The sequence below is a fragment of the Typopeltis vanoorti genome, chromosome 21 (assembly GCF_054136105.1).
Source record: "Typopeltis vanoorti isolate ZY-2024b chromosome 21, IOZ_Tvanoo_1.0, whole genome shotgun sequence".
NCBI lineage: Eukaryota > Metazoa > Arthropoda > Arachnida > Uropygi > Thelyphonidae > Typopeltis > Typopeltis vanoorti.
This window is the reverse complement of record NC_143569.1, coordinates 4424348-4452249: the sequence shown is the minus strand read 5'-3', so window position 1 is coordinate 4452249 and position 27902 is coordinate 4424348. Positions and strand designations below refer to the sequence as shown.

Sequence of the window (27902 nt, the reverse complement as noted above, 5' to 3'; positions counted from 1 at the left end):
TAACTGAAATACTATTCCGTTTATTTTGTTTACAAAACTGAAATCAATATTTGTGGGACGAGCTGAATTTGAAATCTGAGCAGTGCTTAGATTTCATAAGCCGCTGTGCCAACGGCTTATGTATTGAGAATGAAACACACACCAACCATTTTTGCGTGCAAACAGAACGCGTTTCCATGGAAACATAGAAGCATTGGTCAAAAAGCGAAAGTATTTTATTATATATGGAGAGAAAGAAAAAGAAATATATTGAGTTTCGATGTTTTTATAAAATTTTATTATGATTCTATTTACATGTACTGCGAGATAAAACGTCTCGCCCATCTTTTCGGCAGCTCTTGTTTTTCATTTCATACTGGCTAGTATTGTTGTTTCATTTGGTTTGCCTTTTCTCATACTATCATTTCACGCATTAAATTTTAATCTTTTATGATAATATGAAACATTCTTTTCTTAATTTTCTTTATTATTTAAATTTATAACTACTATCTATTTGTGTGATCACTAAGTCATATTTTCCAATACATCCGTCTAACCTCCCCCCCCTCCCTTTTATGACATTTTTTTTTTTCAATGGAAATGGAAAGGGCCTATTTAGAGACATGAGCTAAGAAAGTGGGTGAATTTATAAAGGATATTCAATGGATTTGGTTAGCCACTCATTTGTTGATGGCAATGTTTCGCATATACCAATCTGCTGTGAATAGTTGGAAATAACTCGCCTAAGTTAAATGCTGTAATACTAGAGAAATCTGTCTAAAATATTTTTAAATTGACTAGGAGTTTGCCCAAATAGTTTATAATGATATTTAGACATCATAGACATGATTTATAAGTATATATATTATTTACTGTCATGCCATTCTTCTTTGCCACATATTTGACAGATTATTTTCGTTTCACATGCATTTAACTCCAATTCAATATCTTCCCTTTATAATTTTTTTCAAAATTCATTACAGAAATAGATTACGTAGATTTTTATAACAAATGAGGTATTTTTCAAAGAAATCAATATTTACGTTTTAATTTGGGATTACAATTAGCTAGGTTATCCTTTGAAAAAACCCGTTATTGATATATATATATAAAAGTCTCCCTGCAAAACTAATTAAAATATAGGATACTTGAAATTCATTTATTCTCTATGAACCAGATGCTAATCATATACCAATTATATTAGCCGATATACTTTATATACGAGTATATTTATTTTTATCCTGATTTCAGAGATTATCATCATTTCTAAGTAGTTATGAAATCGAACGACTTATGTTCTGACATATAGGTTTTCTCGATGAACAGTTTCAGGACGATACTTATCCCACACATGATATATTTCTATACAAAATGATTTGTTATCTTCTATTTGTTGTCCTGTATCGGTTATGTAAAGTAACTCTTTTGTTTGAGAACATATTTCGTTCGCATATATGAATCTTAGAGAACAGTGAAAAAATTATGTGGTCTCGAAAGAAGAAAGTTTATTTCATGATATAAAAGTCCACGTTCCGTTTAATAAAATTGTCATAAAAGAAACGAAAAAACCCGAAACACTGAAACGTAGCTGCCTAATTCATTCTTTTATAACTTATGGTTATATGGTTATTTAGAAGTAACTCAAGACTGCTAAGGCTATAAAGAGTGTGTATTTTATGCCCTCTTCTAGTATCCATGACATTCAATTTAATACTCAGAATAACTGGTCATCGTCATTTACAATTATTCCTCAGCTTCACTTAAAGAGGAAAAAATCTAGAAAATGTTCTTCGCTTATTTAGAATTGGGACAAAACTTTTTCAAGCAAATGGCAGGTATCATTCTCCCTATTTTGTCATGGTGGTGAAATAGGAGAGAAATTCATTACAAACTAAGGGCAAAAACATTGATGCAACATGTTTACTGGGTCAGTAATTAAAGGTACTAATGACCATTACAGTTTTTTTTTTTTTAGTTTTTGTAGTAAATGATATATTTCTGAATTGACTGCTAATGTTTATTAACAATAATATCTGGTAGCAAAAGGTTTGCCTTGTTATACTTCCAGGCAAAAAAATCTACTAATATAATATCATATAAAACACAATTAGGAATTATATAAACATAGCTAAAATCATTAAAAAATAATTCATTTCTGTAAAATGTGAGTTTGTAGGAAATGTTATATTTGCTTATCTATAGGGCTAAACTTACGTTCCTTATGCGGCACTCACTGCAAGCTGTCTACACTTATTGACCCATCAATCTTCCTCTCTCAGAGCATGCTGATCAATGTGAATTATGGCTTTAAAAGCACTTTGCTTATCATTCAACATTCCTTTCCATCACAAGTTGTAAATAACGATATATATGATATCACTAGCAATAACTATTTGAATCTTTGCATTATAATTATTGTAGTATCCCGCATAGTTTATCTTGTAAGGAAACAACGTGTTTCCTTACAAGATATTCGTGATACCAATATGACTATATAAATACTGTACACATGCTATGATTAATACATAGAAATAAAGGCATTGTATTTTAACACATCTCGACCATTGTTGCTAGAGCACCACTGTGATTTTGTTTTTGCTAAATCATCACTGTGATTTTGTTTTTGCTAAATCATCACTGTGATGTGTTTATTTTAATGCTGCACATTCATGATTATTATCGATCCGATGACCCGATAATGGCATTTTCTCTTAATTATATCACAAAACTGATATGATTTTATTTCATGTATTCTTACAAATGTGAACTGAACTGATGTTTGGTCCTAATAACCTGGACAGTGTTTAGCTGCATCGACCGTAATATAATATTCCATGAAGCCAGTGTATTTATTTGTTAATTGCTAATTTTGTTAATAAATTGTTGATAAGTATGTTACTTAAAACGATTTTTGCAAATAAATTTCTAGTAACCAAAACTGTAATAGATAAACAACAAAGGACCAAAGTTAAGAAGAGCCCTCGGGTATCCGTATAAAATACGCCTATTCTTAAATTTATAATGTTCTTACGTTTCAGAAAATAAAATCTAAAATAGGTTTCCCCTCCATTTCTCTTAAATCTGCTTAACTGGATATAACGGAAATTAAGCATCAAGAGAAAACAAAAAGCTCTTACTCCCTTTATTGTGAGTAATAATAAAATATTTTCCATGTTTAGAAAGATCTCGTTCATAGTAACCAATCCCACATTTACATATTCTAAAAATTATTTTAGTGGATATATGGAAATGGGATAAACCGCATTATGAAGTTTTTATAGACGTTGATGCATAAAAATTAGAACATTTCAACTATATGTATACGATAATGAGAAATAAGTCACATGATAATCCAAAGAATATGCAATTTGATTTAATTTATTTTATAAATCTGAAATAAACCTTGGATTAGGGAAATTCTTTGAAATATTGAAGAAATTCATTGAAACATCTAGAAACTGAGCTGTTTTGGATGTATTCACTGATCGACATGTAAAATATCGATGTAAAACATGTAGAATAATTCATTCCAAACTTTGGATGAAGTTGCTATTCTTGAAGAACGCATAGATGAAATGGATGCGGTGAAGCAGCAAAGTAAATGATAGGATCATTAATCACACGTGAGCGACGCATGCACATATACAAAAGACGAGATTAATGAGACAACACATGTAAAGCACGCACGCTGTGAACCTTATCTAAGCACTTTGAAACAGACAACTTTACAAAAAAGAAAAAAGAAGAAAGAAATAAAGTGAAAAGGTGTGTTTCCTGCAGAATAAGTACATTAAAAGCTGATAATGACAGTGCAGTACAACGAAACAAGAGAGCTCTACCACCAGGAGATACTTAGATTCGATGTTCAGAAAATTGACAGTCAAATGAAATCATGCTTTCTTTAGTTCTTTAATCTGCAGGGGGAAGATGTTTCATAATGTCAGGAGAGAAACTTATCATGCGCCTACATATTAAAATTAAAATACTTCCTTGCCATTGGCTTAATCTTTTTATTAACTTTGTTAAGAGATTATCCAGAAGTTAATAGTCACATTTTCTTTGATCAACATTCCATTTGTTTATTTTAATAGCATCTTTATTTAGTTTGAAAATGGTGTCGTTTGCGTATACCTAGTGTATAGCTCAAGTCTTTTTTAGAATGTTGTAATTCATTTTTTTTTTTAAGTAAGAAATGCTTTGAATTAATAACTTGATTACTCCTTTTCTACTGTGAAAATTGCATATTTAAGGAATTAACTCTAGCATGTTTGAAAATGATGAATTATTTCTCAAGACGACAAAATTTATATTTTTAATATTTATCATTGCAATAACTAATGACTACAGTAAAGGAATATGCATATATTTTTATATTTTTCAGAGAAATATATTGTTTTACATAGACAGTGTGAAAGTTAATAATAAAAAGATGAGCTAAATTCCTGTTGTGTTCTTCATAGGAAAAAAAGTTCGATTTTATGAGCTACAGATATTAGATTAACTGTCAGGAATGTCTCCTATGTGTCATAGTAATATATGACAGTCGCAGAATTTTCACTATTACCCTTTGCCTTCGACGACGACTTTTCTAGAAGCTACAGAAATTGGTCTTGAAGAAACTGTTTCGATTTTTTTAAAACTGATGTATGTGGCTTTATTTATTGTAGTTAAGATCTCAGTTAGAATTAGCTATTACTTTACCGTATATAACCAATTTTTATGAAATCGTTTATAACACGTTATTATATATTAGAATATAGCTATTACTAAAACGAAATAGCATCAAATTATGAACGAAATTTCACTCTTCAGTTAGATAAAACTTGCCTCTCTGGCTGGATGGACGGTATACACCTACGGATTCATATGGACTACATCTCTTTTCTGTCTGCAATATAACATACTGTTAGTTTCTGTCTTATGCGAAACATGTATAAACTCATGAGTATTCTAATCCTTATATGGATTGTATATTACATTTATTAATGAAAATATTGACAACAAGGATAGAATTTTTGGCAGCAGGCATGCTACCATTTGTATGTACCAATCTAATATTAAAGCAAATGGCGTATGCTTTACTTATTTTGTTATTGCCATATAATTGAGAGGTTATTTCTAGTTTAAAAATAAAATATACGCAATTTTATTTGAAGGTTAAATATTTCACAAATTATTGGATGAATTGGTTTCGAAATGTTTATACGACAAGATATAATAAAGTTACGGTATTAGGTAATTGTATAAAATGCAATTAATACAATATGATTATTGCTATGAAACACTTTTCTTATAACAGTAGTTGAAAACACCTTTATACAGCAAAAAAAAAAAAAAAGATTATTGTTAAACATTTCGGGCATAAGGTGTTTTATAATCTCTATGTGTTTGGTTGATATATATATATATATATAAATAATATTCATCCATATATGTATATATGGATGAATATTGTCACAGAATTAACTGCCTAATTTGTCCTTCATTTATGATGAAGATATCATCACATATCTCCACATATAGAAGGTTTAGGAATAATGCTGGTGAAGATTTCATCTTCAAATTTCTCCATAAAAAGGTCTGCACATCGTGGCGACAGAGGGCTGCCCATGGCTAGGCCTTCCAATTGTTTGTATAACTTGTTATTAACTTTGAAAAAATTTGATTGTAGGCAATGCATGAACATCTTTGTAATATCTGCAGGAAAGAGATCTTTGATAATTTTCATTACTTCTTCTACTGGTATATTCGTGAACAAGGACACTACGTCTAGACTGGCCATTATGTCTGTTTGTGTTATTTTAACGTTTTTGAGTTTGTCCACAAAGTGTTGAGAATTTTTTAAGTAGGACTCTGTTTGTCTAATTTTTCCCTTAAGTAAGTTCGCTAGGTGCTTAGCCAATAGGTACGTTGGGGAGGACCTGCCATCCACAATCGGACGAAGTGGCACTTCTTCTTTATGCACTTTAGGCACCCCATACAGTCTAGGAGTAATGGGATGTGAGGATTTAAGTTTTCGTTTTAGTTCTTCAGGCCAAGAATTCATGTTACGGATCAGGAAGTTTGTCTCATTGTGGTTCTTCATGGTAGGATCTCTGTTGAGGATTTTGTACGTGGAACTGTCAGATAGTATGTCGTTTATCTTCTTAAAATAGTCTTTTGAGTTAAGTATAACGGTGGAAATCTCCTTGTCTGCTTTCGTTATTATTATTTCTTTGTTCTTCCTCAAGTTCTGAATAGCTTTCCTATCATAAGAGTGGTATTCAGTTGTGTTTGTTTTTCTGTTGCTAAGATGATAGTGCTTTTGAATCTAATATCGTTGGCTACACCTTGTAGTAGTGGGTAGAAACGTTTTTCAATTCCAGACATAAAGTCCATTTTTGGTATGTAATTAGGAGTGAGTGAAAAGTTGAAACCTTTCTTTAGAATCTCTGATTCATGTTTCAAATTTAATGAACTGTACAAGAAAAAATACCAGACACACAAAGGCCTCCCAGTTAACAAAGTGATTTTCAACTTGTCGACTCACTGCCTTTCGAAAAATGAATCAGAGATTCTAAAGAAAGGTTTTAACTTTTCAATCACTCCTAATTACATACCAAAAATGGACTTTATGTGTGGAATTGAAAAAAGTCTCTACCCACTACCACGAGGTGTAGCCAACGATATTAGATTCAAAAGCACTATCATCCTAGCAACAGAAAAACAAACACAACTGAATACCACTCTTATGATAGGAAAGCTATTCGAAACTTGAGGAAGAACAAAGAAATAATAATAACGAAAGCAGACAAGGGGAATGCCACTGTTATACTTAACTCAAAAGACTAGTTTAAGAAGATAAACGACTTATTATCTGACAGTTCCACGTACAAAATCATCAACAGAGATACTACCATGAAGAACCACAATGAGACAAACTTCCTGATCCGTAACATGAATTCTTGACCTGAAGAACTAAAACGAAAACTTAAATCCTCATATTCCATTACTGCTAGACTGTATGGAGCGCCTAAAGTGCATAAAGAAGAAGTGCCACTTCGTCCGATTGTGGATGGCAGGTCCTCCCCAACGTACCTATTGGCTAAGCACCTAGCGAACTTACTTAAGGGAAAAATTAGACAAACAGAGTCCTACTTAAAAAATTCTCAACACTTTGTGGACAAACTCAAAAACATTAAAATAACATAAACAGACGTAATGGCCAGTCTAGACGCACGAATGTGCCAGTAGAAGTAGTAATGAAAATTATCAAAGATCTCTTTCCTACAGATATTACAAAGATCTTCAAGCATTGGCTACAATCAAATTTTTTCAAAGTTAACAAGTTATACAAACAATTAGAAGGCCTAGCCATGGGCAGCCTTCTGTCGCCACCATGTGCAGACCTTTTCATGATATGTGGATGATATCTTCATCTTTTGGAAGGACAACTTAGAAAACCTACATATGTTTGTTAATAGAATCAATGCACTCCACAATAGAATTAACTGCCATTACTGAAAACGAACACTCGTTTGTGCACAGAAGCACAAGCATTCTTTCTGAATTTCTCAGATTAATAACATATACATGAACTACTTTAATAATTACATTATACTCCATATTTCGTTATCAGTGTAGATTACATCTTTGCGAGTTAACAAAATACACCTACCTTTAGAAAGGCACCTGTCAGTTTTAAGTCTGAGTCCGGTGCCAAAATTAACGAATTATTACACTATGATATTGTTCGTTAAATATCTCGTTTAAATTTATCGATGACAATAATGACTATGTTGTTAGGCTTTTGTTAACTCCTGATCATATTATCATTGGATGAAGTATCGTTAGATATATTTATTTATTAATTATAGAATATTTTCTTGATATTTTTAATACTTCGATAATAATTATGAAGATGATGATAAGTTATGGATAATACATAGCTTATGCTGAAAAGATAAATTCTAATGTTTTAGTTTAGAGCTTTTCATGATTTTTTTTTTCGATATCAAAACACGCCAGAATTTCTCTGATTTACTAATTATGATACACTGCAATTTAAAGACTTTGAAAAGTCTGATTATTATTACTATTTATGCGTATTTAACTAAAAATTAGCCAAGATGCTTTGATAGTAAGATTATGATATGTTATATAATGGACTGTCAACTGTAATTCAAGAAAATAAGTTGTCACAAGGTTTATTAATGTTGCTTCGCGTAGTTAAATATACTTAGATAAGAGAAAGCCCGATCTCTCTCTCTCTCCCCACTAGAATCGCTTTACGAAAGAGAATAATTAACTTATTTCCTTAACCAGAATGACCATACGTACCTGCCTAGCAGGATAGGGAATGTCATAATTATATTCACTACGAGTCTTTTCAAACAAAGCTAAGTTTTCCACATGAGGGATTCTGTAAGATGAGCCTTGTTCTCTGTGATACATTGAGCTTCTGTTATTATCGTATGGCGCTGCAATATATACAGGATCTTGCGTGTGGTCGGAGGTCACCGAAAGAGAGACATTTTCTCCTTTCACTGGCTGAGAATTATCTGCACCTAGCACAAAACATATTACTTATTAAAATACGTAAAACGATAATTCTATAACCCTTGAAGAATAGAAAACATAGTAACATGATACTTTGTATTATGTTGCAAATTGTAACAAAAACTATTCGCACTAATTAAACACCTTCGTGATTGTGTGCTGTTATTACATTTTTGGGGATATACCAAGGAAGCTGAGTCCACAAAAATAAGTTATAGATGGATAATGCGAAAGCTGTTCTGCGACATTAAGGCAACAGGGATATACAATAAAACTAATAAGGACCATGACGATGCAAATTATTACCTATAGATAATAATAATACACCATTGGCATTTCTTTAGAAGAGGAAATCTGCATCAAATATGAATGTTGAAATCTTTTTTATGTTATTTTGTTTAGTTTAGTAAAGAATCATTGCATTTCAAAAGAGCAACCAGGGCATTTATATGCAGAAAGAAGCAGATAATGAACAATCCTAAACTATCTTTACCAGGCTCTAATGCCATCTAATATTGAAAGTATAGGTTTATGTCCTTCCAAAAATTTAGCAGCTGTTCGCAATCATGATATTTTCATAGGTGCGTGAGCTTTTTATCGGGACAGAACAGGGATAAAATAAAGACCATCTTTTGATGCTGAATACCCCAGCTTGAACTAAGACGTGCATAACTGGTAGTAGACTGCATTACGAATAAGAACTTTAAAGAAAGGAGACGAACTTCCACAACTCAGTTTAAGGTTTCATATTTTCTTTTAGGCAGTTTTGTCCTGCCTGCTTCTACGATGTATTAATGTATATAAAATGACTAGAATTGTTTAAAAGTTTCTTCACATATAGAGATACAACTATCATTGTTATGTTATATAGCCCTACAATTTTATTACAGCAGGATTTAAGGGTTTTACTGACTGATAATTTAATAAAATAATCAGAAAACAAATTCACTTTGATGAGACTTTTTAAACACATTGGGACGTTGATAGTAAAAATGTCAGCACACAACGGCATAATGTGCAAGGACAGCTTTTCTAATGGCGAAAAACTTCGCCATTGAAAATTTTAATCTTATGTTGCATTTCGTGATATTTTCGCGATCTCATCCATTAAAATTTGTAGACCTATACCACATTAGCAGTTCTATTTTGGTCAAGTGTTAAGTGAACTTGGAATCCTGCTGAGAGAACAAAGTGATAAAATATCTAAAAATTCGGTTAAAACGTTTTCTAGCAACTAAGAATGCAGTGATGACATATACGAGAGTTCTTGTATACAATGAAAGTTCCATTTATTTTTATTCGTTTTATTTTGTTAACTGTTAGCATGGCAATCATGAGCAATACTTGTGAGGTCTTCTGTGATAAAGGAAGAACTAAGATCTTATCAGAATTAAAAAAAAAAAAAAAAAACAGAACAAATAAAAGATGAAAGAGAACATCAATTCCTAAACGTTTGAAAATCCTTAAATTCGATAATTACGTAATGAAGTATTTTTCGCCATCAGACTTACTAGACTGCTTTCGGGCGAAATTCATGTAATACCAGAAATATCATTTAGGTATAAGCAGTACAGTAACGAGGGTAGGAAGAGCCTGTGGCAAGTGTCTAACTTGCGCCACCCTAACCCAAAAATGACAAAACTTTGAATGTAACAAGTTAAATGTTACTAAATGCAATATGTTAAATACCGACTATTAACCCCATCAAAATGAGTTGCAGTGTGTTGCAGAATTTGTGTGTCTAAAGCGGCGTATTGTCGAAATTTAAAAATACGATATAAAATAGCAAACGTTTATATCTATTTATTTTTATGTTTTACGCCCCTAACCTAGTTGCGCCCATAGGCGGCGCCTCTTTCGCTACGCCCTCGTTATGGCACTGGGTATAAGTTAACTTTCTATCATGACCCGCTGTACCCAATTCTACACGCTGTGGTACTACTTTAGTCACCTGACATTCCGTATAATGGCTGAGAAGTCTTTTCAATTAAAAAATATCATATCAAAATGTTTCTTCAATATTTTATTCTGTATTTATTTGAAAAACTAACCAATTAATTTACAATAAGGTGATACTACTGCCCCACTTATTGAAGATTCCATGTTTATTCTCTGAATCACAGTTTCCGGATAATGAAAATACTAAATTTATAAATAAATACAAAAGATCCATAGCGTCATCCATGGTACTAGAGGTTTACAACCTTACGTGAGCGGGATGCATAAAAAATAAGATTGAACAGCAAAATTTTGTTGTTCTAAGCTCTTTCAAACGAGTTTCTTAGTACTCGACATAATGAAGTGGACAATGAGTTGTTCTTGAAAACATTGTCTTTATATATTATCACTTTATTGTTTCTGCCAGCAAAACAAAAATATACTATAATAGTCATGGGAAATTATTAGATAATGACCGTTATTTAGCATTTCGGTAACATTCACTTCAGTGAATGCTGAAAAGTAAGGCTGTTCTTTCTTATCTGTATTGTTTGGGAGATAAGTGCTAATGCCCTTTAATGGAGTCGGTTGTCTGCTTGAAACGCGCTTAAACAATGTATGCATTATTATCAGACACACGATTTGCCTAACCATTTATTGCTTTTATTATTTTTACACGCATCTTTTCAAAGTTTGGAAGTTCTTAGCACGAAAATATGATTAATGAGACAAAGTTTATGACGTTATGGCTTTACTGGAGATGTGTTTCACTTCAACAAACAGTAAACCTTTTAATTCTGCTCAGTAAAGCAGAAGAGCATATCTGGATCATTGCTTCACTAGGACCACGAATCCATCAATGACAGAAACATTTGCGTTTGATATTGTACCTCAACAGTTGTTTCGGTGTCCAACACACTTCGCAGTGGAACTTATTATGCACTAGAACGAAACTTGGAAATTTCCGTTGTAAGTTTTTAAATGAAATGCAAACATGTCCGGTATTCTAATTTCGTGTATTAGTCAAGAGAAATCAAATTAAGGAATTTGTAAACTGGATCTCTTAAATAGTTAAAGGGATGGTTAAATTATCATCTCTTTCTTAAATAATAATCAAGAAAAGACGATAATTATAAGAAAAAAACAGATAATAATAAAACATTGGCTGTATGTTTTTTGACAAAGAAACTGATTGACGTATACTTTTCTGCAACAAAAGAAATAAACCAGGAAATTGTGGGTTCGTTTCCAGCGGTGCCTCTGGGATTTATTTTATTACTTTTTAAGGATCTGGTTGGCCAAGTTGTTAACCTATCCTCTTTCCAAACTGTAGGTTCGAATTTAGCCATGGGCATGGATGGTTGTGATTGTCTTTAGGTGGGAGAGGAATTTCACTCCCGCTGTGAGGACACGCCCACTATTTGTAGGGCTGAAGTGGCTTGAATAAGTTCCGTGTTAGTTCTCTAGCGCAGTTTCAAAAGCACGTAAAAATTAATTAAATTAAATTATACTTGTAATTTATTATAAATAATTATAACTTAAATTAAATAAATGGATTTATAAATAAATAATGTCTCCTCAGTAATGTCTTTGCGTTGTGTCATGTATAACATCACACAGCTCCCGTTGTTTCAAATCATTTCATCGTTTGCATTTTCTACCTTGTATGAAACTAATTTGTATTTCGGACCGTAATTTCCAGGATGAAATATTGAAGAAATGCATTAAAGATTTTTTTTTTAAAATAAATATTAAAATTAATAAACAAATTTCTTGGCTCACCGAAGGAATTTATTTTTAAATTTTACTAATATACTGGAAGTTTACAAAAAAAAAAAAAAAAAAAAAAAATTGTGGCTAGGAGCTACAAAAAAATAAAAAATAAAATAAAATAAATAAAGAAGAGTACAAAAAAGGATTACTTTGTGGGGGTGTTCTTCCAAATTGTAATGCATATACAGTGAAGTCACAATTAGCCGGGGTGAGGAGAACCCGAGGATAGCTGGTTAATTGAAAGAAATAAATAAGAAAAAAATTGTTATTTTGTGTGGCGAAGATGTGTTAAACATTTTGTTTACAGGAACCCATTCTGTGTTCCTGTAAACTCATATTCACCAGCAGACCAATAAAAGCTGTTGACTGTTCTTTTATTCGATTAATCGCAACTCTATTATATCTGTGAATATAAAAGTTAAAATGTGATTATAATAAGAGACGTAATGCGTTTATGTATTAAGAAAAATAGTATTAAGCATGGAATGCTTGTGTCAGAAAAGTTCTGTAAATGATATATATTATATTACTTTATTTTTCTGCATATTTATAATTTTCTTCCAAACTATTTTATGCTTTTTTCATGTTACACAGCTAGTTCTACACATAGCGCGGTTCGCATATGAAAGTTGATCGAGCTTCTGCACAATGCCAAACATGAAAGGAAAAAGCATGATTGAATGCAATAGGCAGCGTGGTACATTACTGCTCTCTAGTCACGTCTATTCTTTTCTCCATTAGGAAGAATGTAGAAGTTATGTAGGTGAGCAAAGTCGGCTTTTTTTAGATGAATATTTCATTTCCAGCTATGAAATATACGTTTATCTCTGTCATTCTGTAGCATGGGTCCCACATTTGAAAGAGTTTCTAGACAGACGTACACTATAGGAAAAAGTTCTTGTTCAATTTTTAACAGTGGTGCTCGTCCTGTCTACTCTTGCTGTCAATAGTTTATTTAATACTAGTAAAAAAATGAATAAAATACTAGATTCTAAATTTCTTTAGCTTTCGTAAAAGTCAGATTTAGCTTATTTCCAATACGGATTCCAAGTTTTTCCGATATTTCCTTTTCGTCATTGAATTTCTTTTATCAACTTTTATAAAAATTCTTGTTCTGTTTCGTTTTCCACTCAAACTGCAGAAAATGCGCATTTTGAAACAATATATTCGATCACAGAATTTCTCCACATTTAACTGTCTTCCTCTGACTGGTTTTCTTTCTAAACATTTTCACTACAATATTTTGTTAGATATGATCGAACACAGTAGGCTCTTTAATAGTACGGATAGAAAGCATTATTGAAGCACATTTTTCTCTCATTTTCACTACTATATAACAGCAATCGCATCCAGGAAAAGTTTTGAATTTATGGCATATTTCAGAACTGAGAAATCATCCTTATCTTAATAAGTAGCGACAATACACCATGGTTGGCAATACCTTGTTTTTAATTTTTCTCGGAATCGGAGAAATACTTATACAAAATGAAAATGAGTTAGCTTGTCTCATGGAGGTGACAAGGTTTTTCTTTTCACAATTCTGAAAACCGGAGAACATCCTCAGTTGACAGACATTGGACAAAATCACCTGTCCTATAGGGATACTAATTAGGGTTACATGAATTCAAGTTACTTGGCATTGACAGCTCCGTAGAGCTTAATATGTTAACTGGAAGATGAAATGAATATTTTAACATGTCCTGTGACACTTCAACACAATTTTTATACAACAGTAAGTGCTATGAGACTATTTTCACATAATGTATGGAATGAAACAGGACATACATGTCTAAATAGAAAGAAATTATTTATATTGTATAATGTTTTAATAAGTATTTATGCATTTAAGTACAGAAACATCTTTATTATAATTACATCTGATCAAGTAATCAGTGCTCATGCTAATTGTTAATTTTCGTTTTATTATAAAGCGTCTCTTCATACGATTCGTCGCCAATTTTATGGTTGTCTACCACGTGATTTCGCATTTTTCAGAAGAGGACCATATACACACTAGACTAGTACTGTTTTATATTATTACATAAAATAGTAGTAAAACATGAATCATTATATGTGGTGATTCATGTTTTGAATTTTAACTTATTTCCGAAATTATTCTTAGAAATGATTCCATAACGAAAATTTGTTCAATGATGCATTTTCTATTAGTTAATTTGGCTATAAAATATCTTGAATAATCCAAAATAATAACAAAAGAGCCTTGTTCACTGAACATTACACATTATCAAAATCTAGAATGCAAGATCAATACCAGATAAGTAAAAATAGCGAGTCTGTTAAAATCGTTTATGTTTCAGTGTGTTTTATCAATGTGTCAATGCAGACGTAATGCCGTAGTTAATATTCTCTGGAAGTATTTAGCAGGTGAAGTGGGAAGAACGTTTAATTCGCGTATTTCAATAACAAACTTATATTTAAACATTGTGTAAATTTGACTATTAAACTTAAATTCGTTACTAAACCTGTTCTTGGCAACCTAAATAATTCTACCGAGAAATAAAGACTTGATATTATTAAATTTTAATCGGAGTGTCGATATCAGTAGCACATTTTATTTTACTGAACATTTAAAAATCAATTTTATTTCTAAATTAAATGAATATTCTCTTACTCATCTCATTTTATCTAAGAACTTATGATCCACATGTTCAAATTTTGTTATCCATATACTATTCTTATTCAACAGCAGCTACTGACGCTGCTTCCCTTTACTTCACGATTAAATTTCATTTTGCTGTGTAAAGCAAAAAATAAATGAAAAATGTTAGAACCATTCAATGAGATCGGCGTCTTGTAGATAAAGCTATCAATTTCAACCTCAGCGAAGTTGATCATACTAAACTACTATGAGAGCGGAATCTTCAATAGCGTTCAAATATCCATTGTTCCTATATTCAGTTAATTACCAAGATAAGACGTTGGATTGATATTATGCCTTTCAGTAAACTGAATATGTAGACATGACTCTTCATCTTTGTTTAGAGGCCTCTAAAAAGCGCAGAGCCTCAGAACCGTATCTGTGAAGAACTACATCCTATAAAACAGTCACTCCACAAAAATATAAATTAAAAAATATATATATTTATATATTCCAAGGTATAGTAAACTGTGTACACTATACTAAAAAAAAGTTTAATGAAATCAGAATGCACTTTTCCATAGAGAAAAAAAAATTGAATCTAGCGATATTCCAGCAGGCAGCCGGTACAACTGTTTGGAAATGGAAAATATATTAAATTTTCTGAGAGGAAAGCATTAGAAAATGTGCGTGTATATATATATATATATATATATATATATATAAGCACATGAACATAGATAGTGGATCTTTTATTAAGAGAGACTGAGTGTAAAAGGTAGATGATAAAGGCTTCCGAAGTTGAAATTCGTACAAAAATACAGGAATGTGAAGTCCTTGCTGAAAGTGTGAACACTTCAGCCATGAAGCAAGATATGAGTTAACTGATAATGTGGATATTAGAAGTGAAACCAGATTGGAGAAGAGATGCCAGAGTCACACATTTGGAGAAATATATAGGATGGCAGAAGTTGTTTCAATTCAAAATAAAATATTATAAAAAAGTCACCTCCATTTTTCAACACTGATACTCAGTTAATATACAAACATTGCTATCATCATGACAAAGATTGCTATCATTAAGACAAACATTCATTACCACATTGAATCCTGTTCGTTGGTTGGACTACATATTTGTTGACCACTCGGCCAATAAACGTTATGATGTTAAAATTAATACAGCTAATGTTAAGAGATTAAATAAAATACCTAATGTTTGGGATGGTTTAGCATTTCAATAAAATTTCATTGTATATGAACATATTTGATACTATAAACAAGCACTTCAGAGCAAATATTGCTGTTATTATGCTTAGGAATGAATGAATGAATGAATTACTTTTATCTATTAAAATTCTAATGCCTGTTAGCTGTTCTCTGACTACAAGTCTGTTTCTCTTCGCCCCTTTTCAATTTTTATCTTCTACCTCTGTTAACTCTTTTCTTTATTTTCATCTTTAGCTTATTTAATGATATTGATATTTTTCATTTATATATATGAATACTTTAAGTTGCTTTACTTTAAATTATTTAAGAGGTCTTCAAATTTCTTCTTTTTGCGAATTCTCTTAAGATAAAAATGATGGGAAAGTCACAGATATTTCAGTAGGATATTAGCTTTAGTTTCACATACGTTTCTTGCACAATAAGTCTGTATTATTGGAACATATATTAGTAAGATTTTATGTCTATATGTAAAGTTTCTGCTAATGAAATAAGACAAAATTGCGTTAGCCACTATTAGTGTCAGCTTGCTTTGATTAAATATTTAGACAGGCAGCTTGACTATTCCAAACACTGAGTTGAGAAACTGTGTGGTTGAAGGATCTTACCAAAATATGGAGATTAAAAGATATCATTTTTTTGTAAGCAAAAGCGGTTTACTGAACTCTGTAGATTACTGTTATTTCCCAAATTTCAAATATTACATGAGACTGACATCAAGAATGGCAGTGTTCAGGATAATGCATTTAGCGCTTTTCCAGTCAGACATAAATGAATATAAATGTTTCTTCAATTCAATTCTAGAAACTAAGGTAATGAAGTGGTTGATGGGCTCCAAATGCCTTCAATGTATAATGTTGTTTATGAATAGAACATGATCATGCAATTTGTCTTCTAATCAGAAAAAAATATTTTTATGTACGAAAATTAATACTGATTTAAATTGAAGGTTGTTAGGAATGCAATCAGTAGCATGTTTATCATGGCCATACATGGAATTAAACTTACATACGAAAGTAACAAATACGTACCGTCAGGTGTATGCTGCCTTGGTTGTGACACTCTTTTTCGTGTTATCACATATAGAGCAAGAAGAACAATTATTAATACAACAGATGAACTTACAACTGGAACGGTCACTGTCATATGACGGTAGAGATCACTGTGAATCCCTGTGATTTCCGATGGATGAGGAGGTGGTTCTATAGAGAAATAATAAAATAAAAGCATGAATTAAAGGGAAAAAAGAAGAATATATTGATCTTCGTAGTGCCATGTATAATAAACGATATAAATTAAATAAAAGAATATTTATTTCTACAACAGTTTTATCTACATGTGAACTGTCTGCACAAATAAAATTTAAAAGGAACTAATGAAAAATTTCATAGCCATTATGTTATTGAGTACCATGTATGACGCCCAAAACTTTGCATGTGCTATATAACGCTATTAATGAACGACACACATTGTTTATAAATATGACTGCTGGACATTTGATAACTACATACATAACTAGACATCTCAATCATTTTTTAGTTCAGGTAGAGTACGGGACAGTAACAATGCAAGAGTAATAGTCTCATAAAATAGAGCCATACTCCGGTCATACAAGTCAGATTCCAGACCACTCTCGTATAGAGAATCACTATCTATTTTTTTCCTCTTGTTGATACATGTATTGGTTTAATAAGGTTTCTGAGCAGTCATAGATGTTCATAAATGTCATAAATAACGCATTTTTACGTGAGATATGCAAACGAAAAATTCAGAATAATTTTCGCAAATGAAAAGGTTCTTATGAATAGTACACCATTATTATTATTATTATTATTATTATTATTATATTGCAACAATAAGCTTGTCACGTTTATGGGCAACTGCACTACTAACTAGTGAAGTATTTTTCATTTTACTAAGAACTTTGTTTTAAACAACTGTAACAGTTTCAGTTTTCAGGCTAAACTTACTGCGTAGTAAGTTTAGCTTGAAAGCCATCTCAGTGTTCGGTACCGTCATTAAATTTAAAAATTTAATCTTAGTATCTAATGCAACAGTTTTACGCATTTTCTTTTCAGTAAAAGTAACAGCACCCTCATTTTGAATTTTATCCGCCATTATTAACAATAAAAAATAAGTTATGAACATGTTTATAATTCACAGCGAAACACCAAAACACAAACAGACGTAGCAAGTAATGACGTCGTAAATAAACAGGTCATGAAAACTGCGCATCGGTTAATTCAAAGGAGCATCATGTCGCTAAAACCGTCGTATCAGCGAATGCAGAGTTGTATAAAGGGGTAATGATTTGACCAATGTTGGAGAGCATTGTGAAAATTTCCACCTCTTAAATCTTGCGTACAATATGATAAGTATTTTAACAAGAATAGACATTGATATATTTCACATAATTTCCTTTTGTGGAAACGATGAGTTCTTAACTACATTAGATTCTCAAACTTTGAGAATCTAAGGTAATCTTAGATTCTCAAACTGTGAGAATCTAAGATTACTTTAGGTTTTTATCAGAATAAGGAGCTAAGTGTTTTGCTCTTCTTTACTGGTGACATATTTAAAAAAAAAAAAAAAATAGTGATCTTCATGAAGGTTCAGAATGGCTTGGTTCAGATCACACAAAGTTTGTTACATCTGAAATGCCTTTGAATGGAATGTTTAAAGCTTATGTCGAGCGCTTGAGTATAGTAATGTGGAACATTTAGAATTTGAAAGTCTATGGAAAGCAAATAAATTTGACTATCATATTAATCGAAGTTAATAATCAAAATACCTTGTAATGTAGCAATGCCCGGAAGTTCAGATATACTAATTTTTTCCCAAAATTAGTAATAAACAGCTTTTCAGGAAGAAGGATTTCACTTTCGTCATTCAGCAACGAGATATTAAAGCATTTATTTAATTTTAAAACCGAATGTCAAAAATTTTCATTTCGAAATACATATGTCGAGCAACCAAGAGTTCACGAAGATCTGATCAGATGGAATAGCTTCCTACACAACGTGTATCTGTCCTGAGCGAACGCTATCGATTCATGTATTAATGTTAAATGTCTTGTTTGAGATTGTCGATCCATTTAATTCCGGACCTACCTCTTACCCGAACACTTTCTGGACCACTGAACATACATCACCTTGTTGACCATCAGAATGTCTTGCATTCTGAGGACATAGCTGAGCCATCACATCCTTTCCTTACACAGGACAGAACTAAAAGGCGATTATCATTCATCCAACAAATATCATTAGTCATGGGTTTCGGGGTTACGATAAACTATCGTAACCCCGAAACACTCCTTAAACACCGTTGATTAAAAGCATCAAGTCTACATCTTTCCCAACTATCCATATTTTTGAACACTCCTGATATCATCCGTAATCTGCTATCCACTTCATTCCTCACTTCACTAATATCGATTGCACAGCTCCTAAGGTAAATGAAATGAGATTTTTTTCTATTATATATTCTTTAGAAAAGAGAGATCTCATCTTTATCACCTGTCTTCGTAGCTTCGTTTTCTTAATACCGATAGTCAAACCTATTTGAGTCCCAGCATCATCAATTGCAAAAATATGGAGTTCATTTCTTCCACATTATAATTTGTGAATAAATCCAAATTATCAGCACAATCCAGATCAAGTACTGTAAGATACTTGAGGCCACTTTAATTCCAAATCATTCCCTTTCCGTCTTTTTCATCACAAATTAAATTACAAGAATAAATAGAAAAAGTCACAGGAGATAATCCTGCGATTTTGTGTTATTACTTTAAACGATTCACTATAAGCCTTTTCAACGTTAATACAAGCCTCACTGTTATTATGTAAGGCAGTCATCATAATGCTTATAGTTTGTCACGCATTCCATAAGCTCTTACAGTTTCTGCAAGTTTTGCTTATCAACAGAATCAAAAGCCTTGTTGAGTCAATAAAAATAAGCTTCAGTAAAATCTATGAAGGAGGTTATTGATTTTATCAAAGCTTTCGATACCCTTTGAGAGTTGAAACTTAATTGATATAAGTTTAAATAAAACTTCATATGTGAATAAATCCTGTACACTTCTAAACAACAGTTATACTATACTAAATAAGTCTTCGTACTCTTTCGAATCACGAAGTAAATCACTTAAAACATCAATTTTGCATAACGTTATGATAACATCTAGCTTTTCAAATATTGACATGACAGTAAATGGAAAAAAGAAACAAAATTTTATTTGCTTAAAACAAATTATATCAAAGTCAACTTGGTAAGATGAGGATTAAATACTCCAGGAATTCTGCTCCGGAGAACATTTAAAATCACTTCAGCTCCCTAAGTCAATGAGGATATCCCTTCCGTGTAAAGAATAAAGTCGCCATCGGAATATATCATTAATGATCAGCAAAATGGAGAAAGTGACATTTAATGGAATCCCTGATATTCACCGATTTCATTAAGCATTAAAACAGTCCATTCCCTAAAGTATTCGATGGAAAATAAGAAAAGTCTTTGTTCCACTTTCCATTATATTGCCAACAATAAAGTTTAGCAGTGTGTTATGTCTTAAAACATATCCTTAATTAAATATACTTTTAGCTATTGTTTCAAATGTGTATTTTCTTTCATTAAGCCGTAATTAAGATAATAGGCTCTATTTATGATAAGTATTCTGGTGTAAATGGAATCGCGACATTTTTAAGTTATGGTAATAAGAAACTTAATAAGCGCTTGTTCTAACTCGTTATGTTAATGAACTTTTCTCATCATTTTAACGCAGCCCTCATCAAAGCATTTATCTACATAATCTTTCAAATTACCTCCGTCCAAAGTCAAAGTAGCAAAAATGTATTTTTCATCAGTGGCTCCTGCTTCGTTGTGTGCTGTCATTAAAAGGGAATACCATGTTCCGGGACTGAGATCTGGTATTATAAGATCTTGTTGATCCGGGATTATGTTATTTGACATTAATGTCCATTCCTTTTGTCCTCGTGGCTTATACTGGATGACAAAAAAAGTTATAGGACAACCTCCGCTTTGCCATGTGCTCAGGTGAATGGTCACAAAAGTAGAATTAAGAGTCAATAATCTCGTCTTCTCTGGAGCAACTGGAACTATAAGAATAAATATTTCAATGAAGGATCACAATAAAAATGTGCACAGGAAACATTTGTTTTACTAAATAATAAATTCAAAATAAGAAGCATAATTAAATTACTGGTTAAATAATATTCTACACTGTGAATAATGCAATTATCAGATATAAAGTATACATTAAAATATATAAAATATCATTTCTGTTAGGAGAAATTCTATGAAAAGTATATTTTGAACACTTTTCTGTTATTGTAGTTGGTTTGGAAAATGCTACATTTTAACTCCCCCCCCCCCACCCCTCCGAATGATCTGTAATTAGTTGGGAACTTAACACACAGTTATTACCAGAATATATTCCATGAATTTATGGATATTCGTATCGATTCACGAATTGTGTTGCAATAAATCAAACAAATATTGGATATTTTGAAAAATCGAATTCTGATTTTTTAAAAAACGTGTTTAAGTAGTATATTTAAATAATCATGCTTGAACCCTTACACATATTGCAGCATTTTCATAATAGGGAGGTATAAAGTATTAATAGCATCTATAAAAATTCGTCACTTTTTTATTACTAGAAACTCGTAGGCACAAGAATTAATAATAATAACTATTATTCAGCTATTTCGATCTGAACCTAATAGGCCATCATCTGTGCACAAGCAAATTCACAACGTGGCTCTTGATTGTTCGTAAAGTACTTTGTGAATTTTCTTGTGCACTGACGATGGCATGATATTTTCAAACGAAAAAGCTGCAAAATCTTTATTATTAATTCTTGATTGTGCCTGCATGTTTCTAATAATAGTTTACTATGTCACAAGCACGATTAAACACGTCAATTCTTTGTATTAAAACAGCATGGCGTTTTCAAATAATAAATTTACATCTGCCTTTAAAAGCGTATATGCATTTGTTAATTCAATTATCTTTGAATGCAGCTGATAAGCTGTAAAACTAACATTTTACAGAAAATAAAAATCGGCTGTATCTCTTTTCATTTTCCTCATTATTTGAAACCCTCTACTTGTACGGCTATTTTTGGTATGATTAAATATATCATCATTATTATTTACGAAAGCTATTCAAATACTGCGGTGCTAATCAATCATTTTGTTGAGATAATGATTCACTACATTGTTTATTGGTGTTGAATATAGGAAATTTTAATTAGCAAAAGAATGCTACGATGTTTTTCCCACTAAATGAAATTATGATATTTTATGAATGCGGTTTTTAGGTCCATGCAATAATTCTTCACTTCTTTGCTAACAGTTAATTAAAAGTGTCAGTAAATCAATTTTATTTACAGCCGGTTAAATGCGAAAAAGCATTTTCTTTGCAAAAATGAAAGTAATATTTTCACAGGAAATTTATTGCTAATAACCTTGTCAGGCAATTTGTTTTACACTCAATTAAACTTTTATTTTCTCCCATACCGAAGTTTTGCTTTATATCCAACATTTTAGCTTATGAGCTAAGCGTTTCAAATTAATCGAATTTGTTTTTAGAATTAAAATGATGAACTTATAAGAAAATGAACACATTTATTTCTCTTCCTGAACAACTGAACTTGCAAATGCAAAACATTGATCAAATTTAATATGAAGGGACACTATAAATTACTTCGTGTAACGGAAAGGAAATTAATTTATATTAAACTGTAAATTAAAAAAATATATCAGGAGCACTCTCTTATTGAAACATAAATCTATAGTCAAAGGATTTTTCATGTAACGGAAAGGGAAAAATATTTTATAGTAAACTGTAAATTATTTTAAAAAATAAACTTTGAGGAATCACTTATTAAAGAACAAATTATAGTCAAGGGGATGTCCCTTATCCTAGTATAAGAAATATTGGTTCTAGAAAGAAGAGATAACTAATTCAAATGAGTAGGAGTAGTATGGAATTTAATTTTTTTTCGAGTTTCGAATTAAATTTTTTGTGCTTCATTAACGTAGTGAAATAAAGAGAAAAGTTTAAAACATTCGTAACGTAAAAGATCTGTTTTAGTTTATACAAAATGTTATTTTAAACTCAATGTTTATTGAATATTTGAATAATACTTTTTAACAACAGAGCAAGTCAAATGTTAAATCTAATAATTCAAAAAGCCAATGTGCAACTGATTATTCGATATGGTGAAAACTATGTTTATTTAAACAAATGTAAAAAGTATGCAATGATAACCCAAATACTTTCCAGTTTGGAACTTCAAAATTAAGGATAAATATCATCACTTATACATTTTCATGTGCAAGTTAATAATTAATTTTAATTTTTGTGAACTCATTCAAGAAAAGCTGTAAATCTGTAGTGTATTAATAGCGGATTAATACCAATATCCTGTTCAGAGACCTAAATGAAACTTTGGTTGAGTAGAAAGTAGATATACATTTTATTCCACCATCCAGACTGACGATGCCGAATACCCTGAACATATTGGAGAAAGAAGTATTCAATTACTTTAGTGCCAAATTGCTGATAACTTAATATCTTGCATTATTTTGTTAGAAATAATAATAACTTTCTCTGGGTTTCCAGTTTGTTTTGTGATTTCGCTATACAAATATATGAATGTAAGCCAAGCGCATTTTTTTTTTTTTTTTGAGGAATTACATAATTAACTCGTACAATTTCTGTTGATTTTCTTTGTATGATTTCATTGTTTTAACTGATATTCCCTTTATCTTTTTACTAAGTTAGACGCTTGTTTCGAAGCTCTGATTATCCTCCTGCTATGTTATATTCATTTGGACAAGTTATAAATCATCTTTCCTTTGATCTGAGTTACAGCTGTGATTGTTCTGGTAGACAGTCTTATCGATTTATGATAATATCTGAGTATCTCTTTCATTCCTCCCCTAAGTGAGGCGTTCATACCCCCCCCCCCACTTCCATGACCAAGACTATTTTTGGAGCAGCATACTGTGGCAATAACGTTTATCCAAACAAGAGATTTTTTTAACCCTTCTTCATTCCAATGATGACTATGCATTATTCTGATTACTACTTCTGATTATACTTCAGTTTTATTAACATTTATACCGCGGCTTACTGCAGTTGTGATTGGTTCCTGAAAATTAACGGAGATCCAATTTCTGAATCTCCATTAATTTGCAGCTAAAGAGAATTATTTTGAGATGTTTTGATATCTGTCTAATCTGCGGAATCATTTTTCTTTCGAAGCAGTGTCGTCAGAACTCTTTTGTATACTAAGGATACGAATAATTTGATAGACTAAGTAACTTACAACAATCTTCTAAATCAGTCCGACACCTTTACATTCTGACATCTATGAATGTCAGCTTGCACCTCATACTTTCATGGCTTCTGATTTGGTCAATGTTTATCTGGTAATGGTGTATTATTCCATACTGTTCCGAACGTACATTCTTGGCAGTAATTAACCTAAACAGAAGTTCTCAGGGTATTTTTCACTTATAATTTAAGTTATGACAGAGTCCATCCAATAGCAAAATACAGGTTGTGTAATAAAAGTGTGAATTTAATCGACGCAATATTTCTACTGCATATGCCATGAAAAGGAAGAGTGAATTTATTAATTTTCTGTGTTGTGTTCGAGTGCTTTTTATTTCATACTTCTTATTTGCATGTATGAATGATTATAAATACTATTATATAGTGTTATACATGTAGTTATCCTTTTGAAATATTTCCAAGAAAGATAAAGAAAACAAGCCTTGCTTCAGCTATCAGAAGACTTGAACTCCCTCCCCTCCTTAATCCATCGACTACCGCGTGTAGTTTTCATCTCCATTGATGTATGTTGTAAAAATAAAACATATCCAGATTTGTTTTCTTTTCATATACGCGTATTTAAAACGTGATTTTTGAAGTGTTCTTAGGGTCTTTTTCTTGTACATATTGTGAAAATACTTGAAAAAGCTACTTAAAGAACTCATATCTCGTGCATGGCAGGTGAATTCCCATGCACTCGAAGAATTTCGAGAACAGATAGCTGGAGATTCATAAAACTTACAGCTGGTCATAAATTTCTAAAGGAATGCGCAGAAATTTTTATGTAAAAAGAATAAAGTTCCAGTAAATATATCAGAATTCCCGGAGGAAATTTATACATTTTCTAGTCACTGTTTAAATCTAAAATGTTTCATGGTTCTGACTGGAAAATTTTTCTTAAAAACCGATTGTACTTTACAACTTTCAGAATAGTTTCCCTCCTTTTATTTTTTTCCTTTCTGGAATTATGAGATCTTACTGGCTTGTCATGACTGGTCGCAAATATTAACTGGTCGTCTTGGAATACTTCCTAATGTATGAAATGTAGTTTTGATCAATAATTCATTTTTATACCTTACCTCCTCCATCTGTTCTAGCAGATATTTCTGAGCTCGGTGGTCCTTTTCCAGCATTGTTGAAAGCTACTAAATAGAAAGAATAGGTGGTTCCACACTGTAAATCGTGATACGTATAACTAGTTCTGTCTCCCGCTAAGTGAGTCTCCTCCCACTGCGATCCAATACGTTTATGGTGGAGAATATAACCTGAAAAACAAAACAAATGTTGTAGATTCCGATTTTTTCTTTAAAAAAAATCAGAGTAGATTAAAATTAACGCATGACAGTTATTTATTAGTTAAGGACACAAACCTGAATAGTTCCAAGTGTCAGTTTTTTAATGTATTAAATCAGTATCTTTCATCCTATTCTCAATAAACAATTGTTTATTTAAACTAAAAGTAGCTATAATCTTTTATCTAAAAGCCTGCTTGCTAAAATATTAAACTTTCTTATTTATTTCTTATTTATTAAAAGTGTACCTTCGTACATAATACACTGTATAGACATTAAGATTTTTAAGATTTCCTTAAAAATTGAGGAATTTTGGTCACTTCCTAGCTTACATAGTAATTTGATATAATTAAATTTTGTTTTTTTCCTAATAATTCAATAATTCTCATAAAAACAATCCAGTGATAACCAGGATAATGACGAACTCCTTGTTAAGCTATTTATTTTAGAGTATTTTTTTTTAATGTGGAGTGCAGCGAACAAAGTATGAATCCATATACAAAAGTAAACGACATAAGCCTATCTATGTGATCATATTCAGATTTAGAAACTAAATTACACACACACAATTTTATGGAAAGAATACAGAGGCATCACATAGGCGTTCGTCTTTAATACCGTCGATGAAATAAATTATCTTCTTGATCTCTGTCGATTTTTCGACAAGAAAAATTGTATCTATAAATAGTTTTATTATTTCTTCGTTAGGAGGAGAGAAAAAAAAAACAGTTTATTCATTTTACAAGAATCACAACTTAATTCTTGCATTTGGCATAATGAGGAAACTGATTGTTCATTGGTTTTCAAAATTTAATGGGACCGATATATTACTTAGATCCCAATATTAAATATTACAGTACCGAAATCGATAAATTCCAATGTTGTGAAACGTTGCTGTTATAAAGAATTAACTTCAATGATCTAGTTCAGTTCTCAGTGTATATTTAGCAAGAAAACGAAGGTAAATTGTTCATATCAGAACAAATGGATTAAAGTTTCATCCTGATTTTGCTGTTTAAAACAGTAAATTTACATTGCTTGAAGACCCAATTTAGCTTTTGTTTTGATTTGAACGTTTGGTACTGCTTTCTAATTATTTGTTTCCGTCAAATTGCTGTTATTACTCTATCAGGAATATTCGGTTCTGCATTTTAGTAAATCTGATCATGTTACGAATAAATGGAACCCATTATTAAAATACTTATCAATATGCACATTTCCTCTGTAGTATTACTATCACCAATAGAGTTTTCATAGAGTTGTCAGACGTTTTCTATACGAAACCTCTGACAATTATCGAATCAAATCTTATTTTTAAAAGGGATCGATTTTTTGTATTCATATAAGCAGCTTAGATCCCAATATTACTTAGATCCCCGTAGAGAAATAATTTATCGTTATTATAACAGAATTATAATAATGGGAGGTATCTCGCAGGCAATGTATTTCATATTTATATAAAACACTTCCTGTCTCTTGTCATTAGTTCCATGTTACGACCAGATTCTATTCATCATTGAGATCTTCAGTATAGTTCAATTTCAGTGGGGCAATAGAGGTTATTAATGTTTTAATAATTTAGCTGGTGACGCCAACTTTCATACATCATTTTCATCGTCCAGCCTGAAACTAATGCACTGCTTATATTATTGGATACCTGATGTGATTTAATTAAGTTCCATGGTTGGTCCCTACATTAGGGCTTAAAGTTATCTAAGTTACTCCACTCAAAATACTAATGTACTATAGGTTAACAACTTCTCGCATGTGGGATTCACATAAAACAATAAAAATGTCGGTTGAATATTTTCCACGAGTATTACTACTGCACTGAATTGTTTAATGTAAATCATTTTTCAAATATTTGTTTTAAACGATCTTTAAAAAATTCTGTTCGTGATAAATATTTTATACAAATATCGACTTTTTTATTCACAACTTACTTTGGATGGGCAAACTAGCGCATGGACCACATACATTGCTCTCAAATTTTCATTGATGATCCACAAGTATGTATTATTTTTTAATACGAAACCTATGGCCCCTGAATAGTTAATCCATCTATCCTCGTTGCGACTTTGTATATATACTTTAATAATTCATTTAACCGATGCTCCTGTTGTTGGCTACTTAGTCACATATAATTCATTTTAAACATTTTATGCTGCAATACATCTTTCAGATTTACCTCAAGCATA

General features: G+C 31.4%; 1 protein-coding gene across 1 annotated transcript in view; it reads right to left on the bottom strand.

Moving 5' to 3' along the window:
• Nucleotides 1–8262: 8262 nt before the first annotated feature.
• LOC150094600 (cell adhesion molecule Dscam1-like) overlaps nucleotides 8263–27902 on the bottom strand; it is a 229002-nt gene continuing 209362 nt past the window's right edge. Inside the window, exons 18-21 of the mRNA XM_090411601.1 lie at nucleotides 25492–25677; nucleotides 20869–21162; nucleotides 17083–17253; nucleotides 8263–8525 (exon numbers count right to left, since the gene is read on the bottom strand). Of these exons, the coding sequence (XP_090267727.1) occupies nucleotides 8263–8525; nucleotides 17083–17253; nucleotides 20869–21162; nucleotides 25492–25677 (914 nt within the window). The remainder of the gene's footprint in view (nucleotides 8526–17082; nucleotides 17254–20868; nucleotides 21163–25491; nucleotides 25678–27902) is intronic.